The sequence below is a fragment of the Seriola dumerili genome, unplaced genomic scaffold, assembly GCF_002260705.1.
Source record: "Seriola dumerili isolate Sdu_G_001 unplaced genomic scaffold, Sdu_1.0 BDQW01000116.1, whole genome shotgun sequence".
Taxonomy (NCBI): Eukaryota; Metazoa; Chordata; class Actinopteri; order Carangiformes; family Carangidae; genus Seriola; species Seriola dumerili.
This window is the reverse complement of record NW_019174371.1, coordinates 2,557,627-2,577,919: the sequence shown is the minus strand read 5'-3', so window position 1 is coordinate 2,577,919 and position 20,293 is coordinate 2,557,627. Positions and strand designations below refer to the sequence as shown.

Genomic DNA, 20,293 nt, shown 5'->3' with positions numbered 1-20,293 from the left:
ATCTAGGTCTATTAAGTACATCATTAGCCTCTGTGTACGTGGACACTACTGCTATCAGTAGGTTGTAGCTCATATTTAATGAGAGTAATTTATGCTCCTACACATGATCACCTTCTGTAATTATGACACAATTATTGTAATTGTAATAACAATTATTATAAAACACTGTTCAGAAATGAACATAACTGAACTTGTGTACAAACGGTAAACCTCCTTGTTGCTTCTGTCTGGTGAAAGTGACAATAATACACAGAAACTTGCTTTCACTTTAGATTGCTGTTATTCATATCACAGATACAGTCAGATCATAAAACAAGAATAGTAACTCATTGCCGTCATATTTGCACCATTGTACACAACTGACCAGCTCTACATTTTACATTACACCCATCCTCCTAGTACTGCTTCAGTAACTAATATGCCACTTCCCCCACCCCACCCCCCTCTCAATGCCCACCCCTCCCACAGAGTGAAAACAATAACAGTACATCCACACACTGGATCCCCTTTTAGTTCACAGACTCGCCTGGACACGGAGGATATGACCAGATGAGATGGGGGGGGATTGTGGGATCAGGATCCAGGCTCTGTTCAGTACATGTCCAGTTTCATGTAGCGCAAGAGGACCAGCATTGAGGTTCTTAGATAAGAAAAGGGTATCTGTACAGCAGGGGTCCCCTTTTGGTCACGGCTGGGAATGTGATGGGAATTCATAGGTTTTGAGAAAGAGGAGAATGATGAGTTGTGAAGTAAGAAAGCTCAGCTTTTTGCCATGTTGTCAGAGGTTATTGAGGAGGGTCGGGAGAAAGATGGAACACAATTCTCAGTGTTGAAAAAGAAAACGGATGGGTGCAAACCTGCTCCTGTCATGGAAAAAAAAAAAAAACCTATATAAAATAAATGAATAAAAGTAGCAACAAAAAACACACATTCATCCATAATTCGATACATAACATGGTAAAAATAAAAGACGAGGAATAACATGATTCATTGTTGAGAAGGGGACTAAGTCAGATGTGTTTGAGGAGTGGGGTTGAGTCAATCCTCTGAGCTTGATGAGGAGTCAGAGTCCTTCTGTGCTATGATGACATCGTCCAATAGTGCTTCTTGATCCGAGCTGTCGTAGTCACCTTGGGAAAGGCTGTCGCCACCCTCCATTTTAACGTCAAAGTCCGGACTGGTGAGGAAGTGATGGGTGGTGTCCAGGTCCTCCTCATCCATCATGTAGGCTCCATCTGAGACCAGAGTCTCCTCCTCTACTCCATCCAGGTTGGGGTCTTCGGGAGCAGGCTCTGGAGCGTGGTGATGGTGGTGGTGGTGGTGATGATGATGGCGGCGTCGGCTTTTCTTAGGGATTTCCGAGTGTTCGGTCAGCAGTCGGTGCGAGAGGGTCTCGGGCAGGAAGCCCTGCGAGAGGGATCATTATTATTCGAAACATTAGACAGTCAGATGTGGAAAAAACAGAAGAGAGCAGGATGTGGTTTCAAATCCCTTCTCTGACACTGTGGAAACTACAGTTCTACAGCCTTAAAAAAAACTAATTTACAGGTCAGGAAGAAGAACTTTTTAATGCACCCAAATTCTCTTCCAGCAAACCACAAGGACACTTCATTTCAACTTTATTTCACTTTAAAACTGTTCTAAAAAAACGAATCCTATACGGTTTTTGTGTGTCAGCTACTAGAGTTGGTCACATGGAAACAGTGCAGGTATTACAGCTTCTTTTATTAAGCAAGGCATCAGGGAGAAAACAATTACGAAGTAGTAACAGTATGATATGATTACGTACCGAGTTCCTAACAGTTTCAGACCAATCGGGTGCTACAGCGATATCAGGATTCTCCTCCAGATATTCCCTCAGATCTTGCAGCATCGGACAGAAAGCAGCTCCAACCTTCACAGAACATTTGGATGTTTGTGTTAGCAAGCGATAACACGCAGGCGACAAGTCCGATCTAGAGAATTGCGTAGATTGCATCTTCATCATGTCTCACCTTCTTTCCAGTCCTCATGTTAATGAGTTTGACCTTCTCGCTGCCTGTCAGGGCTTTATCTGCCCTCCTCCTCCTCTTCCTCTTGCTCCTGTTCACAAGAAGCTGAGGAAACAAGACAAATGATGCGATAAGGCAGAGACACAGTTCGGGAGGAAAAACAAAATGTCAGTAACCAAACAGAGACCAAGGTTTGATGATAAGCCAGGCAGTATCAATTGAGACGTGAAGAGTTTGGTCCTATTCCATACGTGTCATGAATTTACCTCCAGCATGTCTCCCTCCACCTCATAATCTGGGTTCTCCTTCAGCCAGGTGGGAGGGTCCCTGCGTCGAGGAGTACGCTCCAGTGGATCGAGTCCGTCTGGGTCTGATAACTAAGACAGAGAGACAAAACAGTGATCAAACAAAATGCGAAGTGCTTTTGTTTTTGAATCTCACTCCGCCTGTGTTATAGAGGAACACAGGTAACCCTGTCCCATGTACCTCTTGGTCCTTGCGCTTCTTGCGGCTGCTGCTCTCTCCCCCTGACCCATTGGGCATCAGGGCCTGCTTAGAGAAGGTCAGCTTCAGCCCCTCCTCCTGGCAGAGTGAGAGACAGACAGGCGTCTAATTTACAACTACACATCACAGCAGCACCTTATAATGCCTATTTTTGATTTTACACTGATCTTAACAACTGATCTTAATGGCCAATAAAAGCAAACACAGTGTCAGTTTGCCCGTCTATGCCTTAATTTTATATATTACTTCATCCTCCACTGTATTTTCACCTTAAGGAGTTTGACAGTGAATTCTCCATCTTCTCCTTCTGCCCCGGGGCCACCAGGCATGCCGCTGGGTTTACGGATCACCCTCGTGTAGGCCATCTCGTCTCCCACCAGCTCTGAGCTTGGGTTAAGCTGAGCCTCAGGCACGTATCGCCGGCCCGAGGGCCACTGACCACTCAGCACCAGCGTACACAAACTGTCCAGGCGGTTGATCAACACGCGGTCCTGAGACAAAGGAGTCGTCTCATGAATCGGTCATTCACAGCAACAAAGTAAACAGGTGGTTTTATTCCTTTAAAAGAAACAAGACAAACATGTTGTAAACTGTAAATTACCTTGGGCCAGTCCACTCTGAGAGGGTCAGGGGGTGGGACGCCATCCTGAGATGGAGTCATGGAGAGTAAACTATTATCTTCATCCACGTCACACACCTTCATGCCCGCTGAGAAGGAAAACAGGAAAAATAATTAAATTGGTTGTTTTTATTCTTGCAGCATTCAACACTTTTCATCTTCCTCTATCATCTTACCTCTTTCCGCCTCTTCCTCACTCTCGCCGCTGTCATCGCTGCTGCCTGATCGCTCCGAGGACGACGAGCCTGAATCAGAATCAGAATCTGAATCAGACCCTCCTTCTCCCTTCCTTCCAGTTCTACCTTCCCTGCCCCTGCTCCTCTTGAAGCTCCAGTCCTGCCCTGGCACTTTTCCATCATGGTGACTCAAAGGCGTGCTCTGCAGGTCAGTGCTGATTTCAGCGCCAAGCAACCGGGCGTCCTCAGCCACCTCCTCCTTTACTCCAGGCAGGTCCTCCTGTGTTTTGGGCAGGATGATGGGCATGATGGGCAGTGCTTGGGGTGGGGGTGGAGGGGGCGGGGCCTGCTGGTTCTGGATGAACTCTTCCCTTGCCTGACTGAAGGTGAACTGTGGGTCTGAGAAGATGGAGAGCTCAGTGCGGCTGACACCATGCAGAGCAGCACCCAGCATCAGCTGACGGTCGTGGTCCGGTATATTCCACCAAGTGGGCAGCTCCGAGCTGGGCGGGGCCAGAGGCAGACGTTCCTCCAGGGCGGGGTGGGGCAGGACTCGCTCACGGAGGCGACGCAGGAGGCTAATACGGTAGAGGGTACGGGAGGCGCGCTCCTCTGTGATGGGGGCCACAGTCTGGGAAAGCTCTGATGGATCTAAGTAAAACCAGAGTAAAAGATCAAAAGTCAATAAAGTGCCGTTAAACTCAACATACTCTGCTTTTATCAAACTGCTATTTATGGAAGTAACGTGCATAAATATTGGATTCCCTATTTAAAACATGTAGTTTCCAGTAAGTCAAATACACAGTTGGTGTTGTATTGTCGACAGTATGAGCCTCAAACAAAAAGACCAACATTGTAACTGCATATATAACTGAGCCGACCACAGTGTATTAAGTAGTAGTTACCTTCACCGCGGCCTGGGCGGAGGTGGCAGACCCTCCGGCACATGGCAACAAAAGAGCGGAAGTATCGACTGAGGCTCTCGTCGGTTTTTTTATCCAGACGAGCAAAAGTACGGAAGCGGTTCCAGTCAAAATCAGGTTCTCCGCCCTCAGGAAGACCTGGTTCCTTTTTTATCTTTTCCACGCCAAAAGTTGATACCACGCGGTAGAAGTCACACTCCTCCCTTCGTGTCCACCTAGGAGAGGGACAGAGGGAAACTGGGGTGAGGTGGGGCCGATCTGACTTTGGGACTTCAACGGGAAGTTTAGACATCTGATAAAACTTCAGAAAAACCCTCACGGAGGCAAACAATTCAGATACTACCTGTATGTGTTAAACTTGAACTTAGTATATACTGAAGAAGCACAGAGCCTTTGTAGTATGATGTAATAGCAGTGTACCTCTGCTGGCGCTCCTGCCGTGCAATCTCCTTCAGCTTGCTGGCCTGTTCGCACCGCCTGCGCCTGCGGTCACCCTTCGCCTCGGCTTCAATCTTCAGCTGCTCCTGTCTGTAGCTGCGTTGGTAAGCTGTGATAAGCCGCCGCAACCGCGCTGTAAGTGACGAGCTGGAGGGCCAGTCACACGCACCACTCTGGCTCGATAAGCTTTCCGTGACCACTGGCCCTGCCTTGTCTTCAACAGAAATCTCATCGTCCACGTTCATAGAGTCAGGCTGGAGGACAATGTTAAAATAGAGACACATTATAAAAAATTTTTAGTTCCAAAATATTCAATCGAGTCCATGCTAAGAGACCAGTGCAGACAGAACCACTTTAATGTGATGACTCTGATTCGTACCTCCTCGAAAAGATCTTTGTGTCTTGACGCAGGCTTGAACTCTGGGTCCTCTGAGTATTTATCATAGTCAGCACTGCACAACACAAACCATATAGCACCATAAAGCAAAGTCAAGTAGAGGAGCATCCTGTCCAAAACATCTGCCTGTTTCATAAAGTGAAATTCAAGACTTTTAAGATACAACAATGTGGAAACTATAAACCTGTTGTAAATCTACAGCATTTCCTATAAGTGAATTTAACAGAAAGCCAAAATAAGCTCTGATTGACGATGTAGGCGTCACTCACTCGTCTCCAAGCTCAGTGTCACCGGTGTGCTGCTCGGCATCAATTGCCTTGTCGTCAGGCCGACCAGCTCTCTCCAGGAAACAGAGGCAGGGATCGGCACGCATGGTGGTGTACATTTCATAACCTAGTGATCGGGACAAAGTCAAGGCAGGAAATGCAGACATGTTCCAGATTTAAAGCAAGGCAACCGGAGAAGTGAACCTGTGTTGAAGTTATAACTCAAAAATGTTATGAACCTCTACAGAGAGAGAACATACCGTGTTTGTAAACGCCTGCAAGCAGTGAGCGGTCTGCCTCAGCATCCCACCATCCTGCCGGTACCTCCTGCTGCTCCATCTCAGGCATCCAGATATCAACATCCCTGACAGAAGCATTAGTATTTTACCATGTTGAAGTGTTAACTTGCGTCTAACAACTTGATGTCCAACCGGCTGCATTACATACCTGATGTCGGCCCCTTTCAGGACAGATTCCGCATGTTCCCCAATCACCTCCTGTTTCAGGTAGTAGAGCATACGCACCCTCAGCAACACCCTGAGGTGGGAGAGGAGATGTTTTAATGTTTTGAGCATGGATGAGAATACATTCACATGTGCACACAGAGCAAAACACAAACAGCTGATGGGGCTTCACTGACTTGTTGCACTGGTGCTTGAGGTGTTTGCGGTAGCTGTCATCCAGCAGCAGGGTGTCCGGGTTGTACTTGCGGATCCACTCCACTTTCTGAACATCAAACGTGCTCTGGGCCTTTACCCTCTTTCCCTTCCTGCCCCTTGGAACAGGGATTGACAGGCCTAGGTGGAGAAAAGACAACAGAATAAGGGATAGTCTTCAGTAAAACACACTTAATTCAAGGGTCACAAATGAAGTAGGAAACATATTCTCTGCACACAAGCTGCGCAGCCTCTTACCAGAGTGATTGAGTAGTGTTGTGGGTTCACGTCCGTTCTCCGGCGGCGTGATGAGCTCCCAGATGAAACTCTTGATATTCTCATCTCCGCGGTAGTGGAGCAGACAAAAGACCAGGATGACGCGGCAGATCGTCTCAACATCACGTTCACTCAGACGCCGTTTACATCTAGCGTGAGACAGGATGTCCCTCCAACGACCCCAACTGTAGAAGAAGAAAACAGGAAATGGAATGAAAACAGAGTACAAAAGTAAAGAGTATAAACCGACAAAATACTTAAATATTATGTACAGGGGAATAAAAACTGTAAGTCTACATACCCATAGACAAGCAGGTGTTTCTCCACCCGGAAACAGTCCGTGCGGCCGTATCCACCTCCACTGTGGCGGTCAGAGCGTCGGGAGGAGCGAGACTGTCTGGAATTGGCAGGTGGATACTCATCATCGCTGTCCAGGTCAGACAGGTCTCCACCTTCGCCTCGTAAACTGGAATACTGACGGGTCTGCTTGCGTACTCTGGGAGTGTCGATCACGAGGGTGTTCTGTGGGAGGGAAGTGCAACTTTTAGTCAATTACACATTACTCGAATCAATATGTCGACTTTTTAATCTTTGTGAGCCTATTTACTGAATCTGAAAACATCAGGTTTACCTTCCGGTTCATGGAGTCCATGTCTATGTCGGCTTTCTTGGCCCACTTCTGCCAGAACTCGGGATCATCGAGGGCGATGTCGTTGCGGTTCTCAGAGGCCACAAAACTGGCCTTGGAGAAGGTGGAGCCCTTCCCCTCACTCTCAATGGTGATGGTGGTGGCTCTCCGCTGAAGGATCTGGTCAATGTCCTCCTCACAAAAGCGACTGCCCTCGTCATTCTCATCCATGATGGCGGCATATGCTCCCTTCCTCAGGAGGTCCTCTATCTCCTTCTTGGAGAACTGCTGGATCTGTTGAAGAAGACATGGAAAGCCATTTACAGCAGTGTTCCAAACTGGAAGAGGACGACTATTTGTCCAACAGTCCCAGCATCCACACCGGCAGTGTTTGCGAGTAGTCAAGTGTCTGCTTGTGCGAGGTATTTCCAGTAATTGCCACAGTGCCCAGGTGGCCATTAAGACGACAAGCGTGTGAATGTTTAATAGATCTCACTGGGACATGCTTGTTGATCCCGTCACAATCTGCAAATACAAATGCCGTTCGCAGCACAATCAAGCTCCGATGAATTGTTGAAACAAAATCAGTGAAAAGACAAAACATCCGAGAGCTGTGAGACAGCAAGCAATTAAATTTAAACGCACATAAGTCCTGTATAAAAAAAAGACATAACACTATATTATGTTGAGTGGTGTCTCTCATGAAATTCTTAAGGATGGATCATATTTCTCAAAAGAATACATTTATTTTGTCAGTGTCAGATGTGACATATTATTCTTAATAAGTTGCATCAGATTGTTAATATGACGTGACAAACATCTGAGGAGGTTCTGCAATAACTGCATTTGGACGTGAATAATAATATTCACAGTGAATCCAACATGTCATAAACTTCAACTTCTTCATTTCTGTAAATTATTATCATCCTAAAAATCAGCCTTATAGGTGTGCTACCACCAACAACCAGACTGGTGTGGAGCAGTAGGCCGTGGTGCATTGTGGGATAAATTTAGCTCCTCTGAATGCCACCTCAGCCCTCATCACCAGAGGTGTGTGTATTAGGACAGACCTGTTGGAAACATGGGATACAACTGGTTTAAGCTGGTGACTAGTTGTTTCCTTACCCCGTTCACGTTGCTTTCTTTGTTGCCGCTCATGCTCTGCAGGACGGCACGGTCCAGCCCAAGCTTCAAACTGGCTTTATCCAGCATCTCCCTCTCATAGGAGTTCCTGGTTATCAGACGGTACACCTTAACCGCCTTCGACTGACCGATACGATGACACCTCGCTTGGGCCTGGAACAGGAGGAAAAAAGATGGGTCAGTAAAGCATTGTAAACAAAAGCTGTGCATGTCTCTGAACGTAGACATTGTTAACACATCAACTTTATACCACACAGTACACACACACACACACACACAGTCTCGTACCTGCAGGTCATTTTGAGGGTTCCAGTCAGAGTCAAATATAACACAGGTGTCAGCAGCAGTGAGGTTAATACCCAGGCCGCCAGCACGGGTACACAGCAGGAAGACGAAGCGGTCTGAGTCAGGCTTGCTAAAGCGATCAATGGCAGCTTGTCGTAAGTTCCCACGCACTCTGCCATCAATTCGCTCATAAAGGTATCTGTTAAAAAAAAAAGAAGAAAAAAAGGTTAAACACCTTACGTTTGTTATCACGAGTCCATAACCTGGTGACAGTTATTATTAATTTAGCTTAGCGTTATATTGAAATATTAATATAGTGAAAGGCACTTTGACCGTCATACCTCTTGTTGATGAGGTAGTCCTCCAGAATGTCTAAACAGCGCACCATCTGGGAGAAGATGAGCACTTTGTGGCCACCAGCCTTGAGGCGAGGCAGCAGCTTGTCCAGTAGCACCAGCTTACCAGCCGACCGAATCAGGGCCTGCAAATGGAAGTCAGGGGCCAGGGGGTCGTACACCTCCCGCAACTCTGCTACGATCTTCTCCTCCGCGCCTGAGAAACACAGAAACGTGTGACGGGTGTAATTCTATTTTGGTATCCACTTCTGATGGCTTTTCACAAGTGGAGGGGAACCCTGATCTACTGTGAAGCCTTCAAGCACTGCGGTGCATATTTACTAATCTGATTCCTCATCAGTTTGGGTAGAGTATCACACATTCACATAAACAGTTCAATTTAATGCTTGACTGTTTCTACATGAATAACAGCTACAACATGACGATTATTTAAAATTTGTTGTTTGATCTTTTACTCAAACTTGCTGGATTCTTCAGCAGCCAAAAAAACTGAACAAATGTGCATGACATTCGAATTAGCCCCGACTAATCCATGACTGCAGAAAGTCGGGATTAAGTTCTCAACATGGTCACAAGAGAAATCACTTTGCAACAACAAGCCATTGTTTCCTACAGAGTGAGTGACAGTTATATTTCATCAGTGGCCTTTCAAAGTGCATCTGATGAGGGAACATGTGACCTTGTGGCTTTAAGATTCCAGAAATGTGTCTAATAAAAAGTGACAAATGTATTTATTTTTTATTTTTTTTAAACCAGCTCTAATTTACAGTTCTTTGATTGCAGAGTCCAAACCTGCAGCAAGTGCAGCTGACACTACTTATCATGTCTAGGCAGCTTTAGAGAAAAATTCCACCTCTGATTTAGCATAAACTCAATCTGCACAATGGAACAAAAATACATAGTACAAAGAATAATGGCACCATCTGCAGCACAGTTTTTGTCGGCCAAGTTGAATGATAATAATACAAGGAACTGGCCGTCAAATCATTTCACGGGCAGTATGGAACGGTTCAGATCAGTTATTATTGGACAGAGATGTAGAGCTGTACATTTGCAAGCCTGAATAATATATCAGGCAGACAAAGGCAGAGTACAAAGAGCTACTCAAACTCAGCTGACTCCAGCAAAAAGGATTCATTTAAAGTTATCAACACTACATGCAGAAGATCGAATTAATATTGTTATGCAATACCATTGATGAGGTAGGGGTGGTTGCAGCACTTGCGCAGCTCCATCATAGTGTTGAGCAGGTTGGGGACATTGCTGTTACTGTTTGCCCCTAAACTGAGGAAGCTGAAGTTGCGCTCCAGGATGGCTCGGTAGTACTTCTTCTGGATGTCCGTCAGCTCAACCTGAGAGGAGACACAGTCAGACTTTGCAACACACGAGCGATCTTGACAGCATGTGACGTTTTTTTGGGGTTTTGTGCCACGATATCAACACAGACCTCCACATATTTATGTGGGTAAAATCTTATTTAATTCCAGAGCTGTACGCAGTGCATTGATTCCATTATCCCTCCTTGCCCCACTCTCACTCTCTCTGTGAATAACCCTCCTCTTCGTGCACACTGAATCAAAACACGATCATGTGCAGGAGGAAGGATTGTTGTTGGCTTTTCCCAGCAGAGAAGATGGCTGGCACAGCTGCTAGTCAGCGCTGGCTGCTCATGCAAGTGGATAACATTAATAGTAATTCTTCAACTCTGATCCTGAATGTTCGTTCTCTCAATACAGATTAAAAAAAATATATCAAAAACTCAAAAGAGCCCATTCCTGAGGAGGCACACAGACAGTCTAGACCAGAGATATTAGCAAAACAGAATACCTAGAAATATAAAAAAAAACATGTAGAAAAGCTGAACAGAATGAAAAGCTATCCAATTAATTTGTACCTATATTTTCAGCATTCACCCAGTACTGCTGTGGCAGCTGAAGCAGTAAGAGAGGGTCAGGGAGGGATCGCTTTAGCTAATGAAGAGAGAGATGTAGGAGAGAAGGAGGACAGCAGCCAACAGGCAGCCAGCCATTGCAGGCTTGTCTTGATGCATCTTTTCTGCTAATCATTATTATTATTATAACGTTTTTAAACTGTTAATAAACCCATACATAAACTGTAAATAAATCCCTATTCACAAGCTTAAACAATTTAGAGATCAATTTGATTTCAGTCCTTTTTAGAAAAAGACAGGAAAAACTAATTGTTGTCCCTCTCTACTTAATGTCATTCAAATACAATAAAGAGTTCATAGAGAACTGACACTATTTGAACTAACCTCGATGATGGTCTCCTGTTTGGGAGCCAAGTTCTTCTCAACATCCTCCTTGAGCCTTCTTAACATCATGGGTTTCAAGATGGCCTGCAGCTTTTGAACCTAAGGGGACCAAACCAAGCACTTGCTCAATGACAGCTCAACATTATCAGTTAAACGTTAAATACAACAGAACAGTCAAGACAAAGAGACAATGTTCTTGTAAAGGTGTATGTGTGTGAATTTCAGTGATATTTTCACACCTGTTCCTCTGTTTTGAGGTCTCCAAAGTCTCTGAGGAATTCTGTCTCAGAGGGAAACTGAGCAGGCTCCAGGAAATGAAGCAGACTGAAGAGTTCCTCCACAGTGTTCTGGAGAGGGGTGCCAGTCAACAATACTTTGTGTTCCTGGGAGAAGCCACAGAAAACAGGCAAAGAGGTAGAGACGAAGGGAAGAGGGGCAATGGAGGACAGAAAGGACAGAAAGGAGGACCAGGAAGTAAGAAGCGAGAGGAAGACGAACATAACAGATGAGGAAAAGTTCAAATTAAGTCTTAAAAATCTTTCAAAAAGAATTTCAAGTGAATGTTAAAAGACACATTTTTAGCCTCAGTCCTACTGCGCGTCTAAATAAAGAGCAAATAAGGCTGTTGGAGCAGCAGAGATCCTGTTATTCTGTGCAATGGTTAGTGCTATGAAGCAGCATTAGCTGTGGTCCACTCACCAGATCCAGCATCTTCAAGCTGTCCAACAGCTTGCAGTTGCGATTCTTGAGGCGATGCGCTTCATCAATGATGACACAACGCCAGGATATCTCCCTCAGCTCAGGGCAGTCAGACAACACCATCTCAAAGGTCGTGATGAGGGCATCAAACTTATATGCACCTGGGATCAAATGCTCCTGTAGACAGAAAGCCGATTTTCATTAGACATGTCTAACATCAGTAAAGGTAAATGACAAAAACCGTCATCAATAACGCCACCTTGTCATCCTTGCAGTACATCTCATACTGCTGGATCATCTGTCGGCTGGCCAGGCTGCCGTGGTACACGATGGCGTTCATGTTGGTCCACGTGGAGAACTCCCTCTCCCAGTTGGTGATGGTGGAGAGTGGAGCAATGACTAGGAAGGGGCCTTGGACTCCAGCAGCATACACCTCTGACAGCAGCGCGATGGACTGGATAGTCTTACCCAGACCCATCTCATCCGCCAGGATACAGTTCTGCCTGAGAGACAAGTAACAGGGAATGTGAATACTGAAGCCTTGGGAGAAGCGGTCAGCATCTTTCCAAACGGACAAACTTTACAAAATACAGATGAAACACACAATGCCTGCTTCATGTATTACTCTACTACAATCCTAATTCTAATGTTTTTCTACTGCTTCAGTTAAAACACTGTATCCAAGAAAACGCATGCAGTTTGACTGTGGCTTTGAACAGGTGACTGTGTGTGATCATTACCTGTTGTACCAGTTGAAGAGCAGCCAGTTGACTCCCTCCAGCTGGTACTCTCTGAGTATGTTGCCATTCTTGTACTCTCTGGTCTCCTCCAGCTTCTTCCATGAGCTGGCTTGAGGCCGCGGCTGAGGAGAGAGAAGGAAAAACGGATCAAAAGAATACTTTTTTTATTTTATTTCAAAGTCGGAAAGAATCAGTTGGTCCAGTCAGTTGAACGTTGCATAAAATTTAACCTTCCTCAACTTCTTGCGCCACTTGATGCCTCTTAACTCATGCTGGGAACAACCAATGTTTTTAGTCCAATGCATGGTGCTAATTGTGGGAACTGTTGGGCTTCTCTCTCTAACTGTTAAGTGCCTTGAGATAATATATTTGATCATTATGATTTGGCACAATATGAATAAAATTGACCTGAATTCACAATGAATGGCTCCCTGCTGCGTCTCCAGTGTTGGTGAGTAAACCAGTAATGATTTTGTTTTTATTAATGAATTGTATCCGTTCATCTGCAGCTTGTGGTCGAGTCTTTTTTAAGATTATTTTGTTGGCATTTTTCTCAGTGTCTCAAACACAGTGACGGGACACATTGCAACAGAGACGGGGGATGACATGCCACAGGGGTCCCGAGATAGATTTGGAAAGGGGACAGCAGTTTCATTGTGTGTCCCCTGCAACATCATTGATTATGTAAATTTTCAGTTTTTGAGATTTTTTTTTTCCTTTTAAATATGAAATTCAAATGTGTAGAAAAATAGTTGGTTGGAAATTAACACGAGTTAAAAATCTCTCATTTGACTACTCACCGTTCTCTTCAGGCGAGGTTGTCTGTTTTGGATTTTGCCGAATTCTTCCACTTTGCCCTCGTCCACGTCCTCCTTCAGCTCCCATGTGGCGTCTTCATAAGGCAGAGAGCACCACTTCACCAAGTAGTAGATAACAGGCTAGAGGGAAAAGAGTGAGAGCTAATATTTAACTACTGCAAATACGCTACATCATAAAAGAAGAAACGGTCATATTCCTGGGACATTAAAAAAAAACAGCACAAGAGTTCAGCTACACGGCAAAGAGAGGAACAGCTGTCCAGCTGTGAAAGCGAAAATGTGTTCTCTCACCTCGCCGTTGTCCTTGTCAACACTGTGGGATACGTCTAGGATCCTGTCTACCTCCACGTAGTCTGGGTTAAAAGGCTCCTCGTCCTGAGGAGAACCACAGGGTCAGAGACGGTACAAATACAGACGGGTGACAAATCAAAGGAAAGACCAACATCGTGTCTTAGTAAGGTGACGGTCGACCACGAGCAGCCAGAACAGATTCACTCTCTGAACTCTACGGGAGGATGAACATCACTCTTCTAAAATATATTCCCCCAGTTGGTGTTTTGATGATGGTGGTAGAGAGCGCTGTCCAAAATCTCCCGTAAGTGTTCATATATGATTCACCTCGTTTTCATACTCATCAAAGCATTCGTGACCCTTTGTGGCCTGTGCGGCGGCATCTGCACTCGTTTGTTCAGGTTTTTCCTTTAATTTGTACTAATTCATAGTTGAAGCAGTCTCACCTCCTGGAAGATGTGCCTCATCTGTGCGTGTTTGGTCTTGAACCTCTTGATCTTTTGATGGATCCTCTTATCCTTTTCCAGCTGCTCCAAACTGGCCCACTCACAGTGTAAGTATGAGCTGAGGACGAGAGAGTCAGGTTTTACTCATTTCAAAACGCTAAGTGCCAATGCTGAAGTTATTCAGCGAGAGACGGAAACTTACTAGTTCTTGTATTTCACAAAGAACTCCTCAACATTGGTGTACTGGCCCTGGGACACCTTGAAGAGAAGAGCAGGTTTTCAGTTTATGGTTTACAAAATAATTGTACGATTTTAAGACTTGCTATGGAAGAAAATTAAAAATGTATTAATCTTACTTCTTTTTTTGTTAATCTCATAGACAGAACTTTGTCTACAATCGCAGCATCTTCCTCACTCGGGTTTTCCTGTAAAAATAAAAAGTAATACACAAATAAGATCCAAATCCAACACTGCAAAGAGGCGTCATCACATGAATCAACAAACAACCTTTTCCAGAGAATGTCCACCTCATTTCAAGTACTTCTCTTTCAAACTCTCCTCAGAAGAAATAACACTCACCACAAAGAACTGCATGCTGGGCAGTCCGTCACCATCGAGCTCCATTTCCTGTTTAAGCTGCGCTGCTGCTGCTGTGGCCGTCCCGCCACTGATGGAAGCCACGGCTGCTGCGGTTGTAGTAACGTCTACATCTTCCTGTTCATCCTCATCGTCTGTTATTTTGATATCCAGGTCCTCTGTGTATTTCTTCCTCTTCACCACACGATTGGAGCGCCTCTTCTGGCCAGAAAAGGGAGGCGTAGGTTAAACGTGAGCTCATCAGCAATACACCAGATAAGATTATGTTCCTCTCTAATGTTCAAGCAACAAGTCCACACCCACATGGCCACACACAACAACGTCAATCAGGTTATCACTATAAATCAGTTTCATCATTACTGATAGTAACATAAGGTTTCCCGTAACAGTGGGTCTCTATATGAGGAGTCTCAGTCAGGTTTTTCAGTCGTCATTTCACCTGAACTCATCCCAATTAGACGCTACTGACGTGCTGCTGTCACTATGTGGCCTGTAAAGACACTGTATCAGAACCACTAAAGTACTTTGTGCAGCTGAGGCCACAAGTGTTCACTTTACCCGACCCTTAGAAGCAAAACATTTTTACTTGTTCAACCACATTATCAAGAACGATTCAAATTTTTAGGATGTGGCTGCAGCAGTGCTGATTTTATGTCACGTTTTAACAAAGACAACAGAAGCACAAAGCTGCCTCGACGCTCTATTAGTTGTTGTGATATAAATTGGGAAAAAAGAAGTGTGACCATGTATACCATGATCATGTCATCCTCCAGCGCAGCAGGTGAGGCAGGGCTCAACTCCCCATCAGAGTGGTCTGAGGACGCGTTCCTCTTTCTTTTTTTTGCTCCGACTAGAGTGATAGTGCTGCAGGACGACGGAGGAAAGACACAGACAGAATGAGGTTGTGGTAAATAGACAGTAATAAACATTGTTTTGTATAAAAAGGTCACATTTCCTAATATAGAGAAATCACGTCACTTACTTTGTCTTAGTCTTGCTTTTGCTCTTGTTCCCAGTCCCAGGTATTACTGTGCCTCCGGCCACTCCAGCTGTTCCTCCTGGTGTCTTCACTTTGCTCTTTTTGTCGGCCGCACTTGCAGTTTTGGGCGTCGTTGCCCCGGCGACAGGACTTTTCTTCTTGCTCCCTCCTCCACTGGTCTTTTTCTTAGCAGCAGACACCACGGTTATAGTGCCCCCCACCTCAGGAGATGTCTGCGTTGCTGGAAGCTCATCCTGGTTCAGAACTCTAGGCAGGTTCTTCTCACCCCGTGCTTTGGCCCGAGCTATCGCTTCGGCCACAATACGGTTCGCCTTCTCTTGCTTACACAGGATTTCCACTCGTCGGACAGAGGCAGGCTCGCCAGGGGCCTTGGTGATGCGGATGGCCTGGGACGGCGTGGTGGTGGTGGTAGTGGAAGGACCTGCAGTAGACGTGTTGATGACCTTCACCACAGAGACTGTGCCGCCAGCCGAGGATGCCACACTTGTCTGAAGGAAAGAGGATGTTAGAAAAATGTTCTCTCAGGTTTTTATAAGAAGCCCCTAAGCCTCCCTCTAATGTTTATATAATAAGAAAGGGTCTATGCACAGCTGGAGATCTACCTGTGGCTGCAGAAGCATTTTGAGCGGCACTGCAACTCTTTGTCCTCCTTGGCCCTGTGAGATCTGCAACACCTGTGGGCTGCCAGTATTTCCTGTCCCTGACACCAGCTGGTACTGTGAGGGTGAAAAGGAACAGGTCAAGTCAGTCTCCTTTGAAAATCACCAAACAAGTAGATTAAAAACCTAACGAGCCCATGTCAGATTAGATGTTACACAGTAAAGTAGTTTGGCTGGATTTTAAGCAAGAGTCAGATGTTTTGTGAAACCTGCTAGTTCGCTGCCTTATCACCAGTCACATTAAAAGCAATATTAATTTCACATTTGTGCTCTAGTACAGATATTGGTCCAGAATGTATTTAGGACTGAGAGCTTTGGAGTAAAATGAATGGCACCTTGGCCAGAGCTTTTTTCCTCTGCTTCTTTACTTTGTGCTAAACTAGGCTAATCATATCATGCACCAATCTCTTCTGAATCCACAGAGATTAAATAGAAATTGATCTTCTCATCTGTAACTCTGGATAAGACAGCAAACATGCATATTCCCAAAAATGCCACCATGTTGTTAGTTGCAACTACATCCTTGACAGATAATTTATCATGGTTTACAGTGATGTAGAATATTACCAACACAATGATTGTGACTACTGATGTGGCCATGTATATATCAAGCAGTATAATTTTCAATCTGAAATTGTTAAGTCTTATGTAACAACAACATGCAGAAATCTGATATAAAATCTGTAATCCATAATAATATTAGTCACACAGAGCCACATTTGCTATGGTCGCTGCGGGTGTTTTGCCGGGGAGCAACATGTCACAGGGTGTCAGATTTCACAAAACAGCATTTTCAATGACTGACTTCTGGGGAATGTTTGAAAACCTGACTTCAACTAAACAGATGTAAATATTGAGTGTATTGGGAACAAACTTTTGCTTCTATTAGTATCAGACACATCCAAGACCACCAAAGCCCCTTTCGCCTGTATCAATAGAGAATAACAGGAAGTTTGCCTGATTTGTTAGGGTTAGGGTTAAAAGAACATGGTACGTTATCACAAGAGGGAACATCAAAGCTCAGAGTAAGAAACAGGAAAAAACAAGAAGGAAAAAAAATGACATGCCCTATGGGAAAACACTAATCTAATTAAACAAACTGATGCTTCTGAACTCTAAAACAGTTATTTCTCACCTTCACTCCTCCTTGTTGGTTGGGCTGCTGCTGCACCTGCAGCTGAATTGTGAGGACTTTGGGCTGCCCTCCAGCCTGACCAGCAGCTCGAGCCTGGGTCAGTGCAGCTAGTTGGCTTCCCTGGAGCACCAGTTTGCCTCCAGGGAGCTGACCCAACACTAGTCTAGCTGGGGCCTGTTGCTGCTGTTGCCCCCCTTGGGCTGTTTGAACCTGCTGAACCTGGGTGACCTGCTGCTGGGCTGTGACAGCTTGACCCGCTGTCGTGACAGAGCCAGCCTGGGAGGGCTGCTGGAGAACCAGAGTGATCCGCTTTGCTTCGCCACCCTAGAATCAGATACAGAGAATAAGGCTCATTATAAAAGTCAGCAGAAGACTGATCTAAATATACAGCTTGTGAAACTCAGCGAAGACCCTGATAGTAAACCACAAAACCACTCAGCATCACCTGCTGTAGTGCTGGGTGGTGACACCTTGTGGTCTGTGGTGGCAGAGGACGTGTTGCTTACCTGCGTTTGGGCCTGCATGGCTGGCTGGAGCTGCACCTGGCCCTGAGCCTGGACCTGGATCTGGGCAGCTTGGCCCTGGGGCTGTACCTGGATCTGGGCAGCCTGAGCCTGGGGTTGGACTTGGACTTGAGTCTGGCCTTGAGCCATCTGTGCTTGGGCTGGAATCTGCACCTGAACCGACTGGCCTGGCGTCTGCTGTACCTGCTGGGGAATGGAAGTGAGCAGCACCTGTTTCACTGGACCGTTGGGAGACTGCAGCAGCCTCTGCACCCCTGCACCCACCTTGACTTGAGCTTGTCCTGGGCTTGCCTGATTCAAGACTGTTCCCCCCTGCAGTATGGACATGCCAGGTTTGAGAGGAGTGCCAGACAACACACGAATAACCTTTCCACTGGTCTGGCCTGCGGCTCCTGATACAGTCTGCAGCACCTGGGCTTGACCCTGCGGTCCTTTGAGGATGACAATTTTACCACCGGCCTGCTGTGTGATCGCAGCTAACTGCTGGGGAGTGAGCTGGTGAGTTATCTGTGTGAGCTGCGGTGCCGTGGTGGTGGTGGTGGCCATGGAGCTGGAAACAGTCAGAGGTGAGCTCAGCAGGACTGTGCTACTGGAGGACCCGCTGGTTTGGCTGACAATTGGTATGGTGGTCTGGGCCTGGATCTGAGGTACAGTATCAACGGAGGCAGGAGCAGGAGTCGGGGTCACGACGGGAGCTGCAGCTATGGAAACAGTCTGAGCAGTTGCCACTGGCACTGGCTGCTGTGTGGGGACCTGAACAGGGGCAGGGTCTGGGATGACGGGTGCTACTACAGGAACACTGAGGCCTGCACTGACTGTGAGCTCAGGAGTGGGCTCCGGCTCAACCGGTGGGTCCACCTGGCCCAACGCCAGCTTGAGGGCCTCCTCCACAGGGTCTGTGGAGCCCTGAGAGAAGGAATCGTCCGGTAGGGCATCAAGATTAAACAGGGGTGTGTCCTCAAAGAGGTCCATGATGGGATCTGCCATCTTGCCCACTCCACACAGGGAGACGGGCACAATGTTTAAAAGACTCCGAGATGGAAGCTAAGTAATTGTTGACCAATTCTTCTCAACTTTTAGGTAAACAGCTGGAAAAGAAGAGAGACACTGATGTCAAGGAAGCACAATTTCATGACTTTGACATTATTTACACACACTCTGTACAGCTTATTATAAATACACATTCTGCTTCAGTCCTACATACAATTACAAGTTCAGTAACACAAATGGCATGGCTAGTACAGGGATGTTTAAGTGTAAAAAAAAAAAAAACAAGAAAAAAAAACAAGGAGAAGACAGGTTTGGCAAATGCTGCACTACACAGCAAAAGGCAACTGTAACGTCAGGTCCTTGTTTTCTTGTTTTCTTCTCAGCTCCTAAATTTCATGGATGTTTCTATGATGTATATCAACATCACAGCATCATTCATTTAAGTTTGGTTCCAAATGCACAGAAAGAACAGGTATAGTTGGCTAAACCATAGACAGCTTTCATATAAACACACTTATATTTACCGTCTTACGAGCTATGTATAACATCAAGTTTACTCTACTGTGAGTTAAGATCATCACACTACTCATTTATTTAACAATTGCGAAGTTTGAAAACAAGTTTAAATGACATAAAAAATAAACTAATAACTGCTACTGGATTATAAAAAAAAGTATTGTTTTTGTATGTGACATCTAACACATGGCCACGGCCAGAAAATGCTTTCAATGTGATAGTAGACGTTTTGAAAAACATAAAAATGAAAGTAAGCCGTTTCAATAGTAATATACAAAGTTAAACTACCCAGGGAACATTCAGTGAATGGAAATAGTTGGTGGTGAAGTCAGACGAGGAGGGTACTGATGCTGGAAAGCTATGATGCTTTCCCCTCTGGTCGTATTGCAGTCTTTCTCACAAAACCGTCGGTTAGCATTAGCTTGTACCGCGACCAAGATGTGCCCTATTACAAAAGCGTGTGTGGCACCGAAAACATATCGAGGCTCTTAAACACGGTCTATTGTACGTTTGGAGCCGTTAGTTCGCTTCTCTGTCATTTACTACCAACCATTCAGTCTACCGGACTCCTTCAATCTCATCAACAAACCGGACCAAACCAAAGCAACGTGCCACAATAACCATTGCCCGTCAACGTTCAGACACGGGTTAGGCCGCAATACTGTTTCGGTTGGCCTGCGTCTAATTTTTGCCAAAAATACCTGAAAATAACCATCGTAACCACTGCCCTAACTCTCACAGTAATAATTTCGGGGTGCTAAATTTACCTTTGCATCGACACACATGGCTTTCTCCGTCTCACAACACTGTACGATTACAGGAAACGGCCAGGGAAGAGCAGGAACTAACATTCTTGCCAGAGAAAGCGTAGAAAGCGTGCCCCTCGGATGCTATTAAACGGCGATTGGTCAGTTTCCCCCTGAACCGGCAGCATACGCTAATTTC

The 20,293-nt window shown here is 45.5% G+C and overlaps 1 protein-coding gene across 3 annotated transcripts; it reads right to left on the bottom strand.

Annotated features, from left to right (window-relative positions):
* Positions 1 to 463: 463 nt before the first annotated feature.
* Positions 464 to 20,203, bottom strand: chd8 (chromodomain helicase DNA binding protein 8). 3 transcript variants are annotated; one of them, XM_022748060.1, is made up of 39 exons: positions 20,116 to 20,203; positions 17,825 to 18,930; positions 17,319 to 17,642; positions 16,127 to 16,240; positions 15,507 to 16,012; positions 15,277 to 15,388; positions 14,507 to 14,722; positions 14,284 to 14,352; positions 14,130 to 14,185; positions 13,928 to 14,045; positions 13,482 to 13,565; positions 13,173 to 13,310; positions 12,373 to 12,494; positions 11,892 to 12,135; positions 11,633 to 11,809; positions 11,173 to 11,316; positions 10,934 to 11,032; positions 9,851 to 10,010; positions 8,644 to 8,854; positions 8,306 to 8,501; positions 8,000 to 8,170; positions 6,878 to 7,168; positions 6,548 to 6,768; positions 6,229 to 6,431; positions 5,955 to 6,111; positions 5,762 to 5,851; positions 5,575 to 5,678; positions 5,318 to 5,441; positions 5,031 to 5,103; positions 4,634 to 4,905; positions 4,196 to 4,428; positions 3,291 to 3,941; positions 3,097 to 3,203; positions 2,765 to 2,986; positions 2,478 to 2,573; positions 2,258 to 2,368; positions 1,995 to 2,096; positions 1,790 to 1,894; positions 464 to 1,407 (listed from the first exon to the last, which is right to left on the bottom strand). In XM_022748060.1, exons 2-39 carry the CDS (start codon positions 18,827 to 18,829, stop codon positions 1,039 to 1,041), a joined length of 7,797 nt encoding a protein of 2,598 aa, XP_022603781.1. In that variant the 5' UTR covers positions 18,830 to 18,930; positions 20,116 to 20,203; the 3' UTR covers positions 464 to 1,038. The 3 variants fall into 3 exon arrangements, with proteins under 3 accessions (XP_022603781.1, XP_022603780.1, XP_022603779.1); XM_022748058.1 differs by having other exon boundaries at positions 1,039 to 1,407; positions 14,507 to 14,725; XM_022748059.1 differs by lacking the exon at positions 20,116 to 20,203 and having other exon boundaries at positions 14,507 to 14,725; positions 17,825 to 18,829.
* Positions 20,204 to 20,293: the final 90 nt, after the last annotated feature.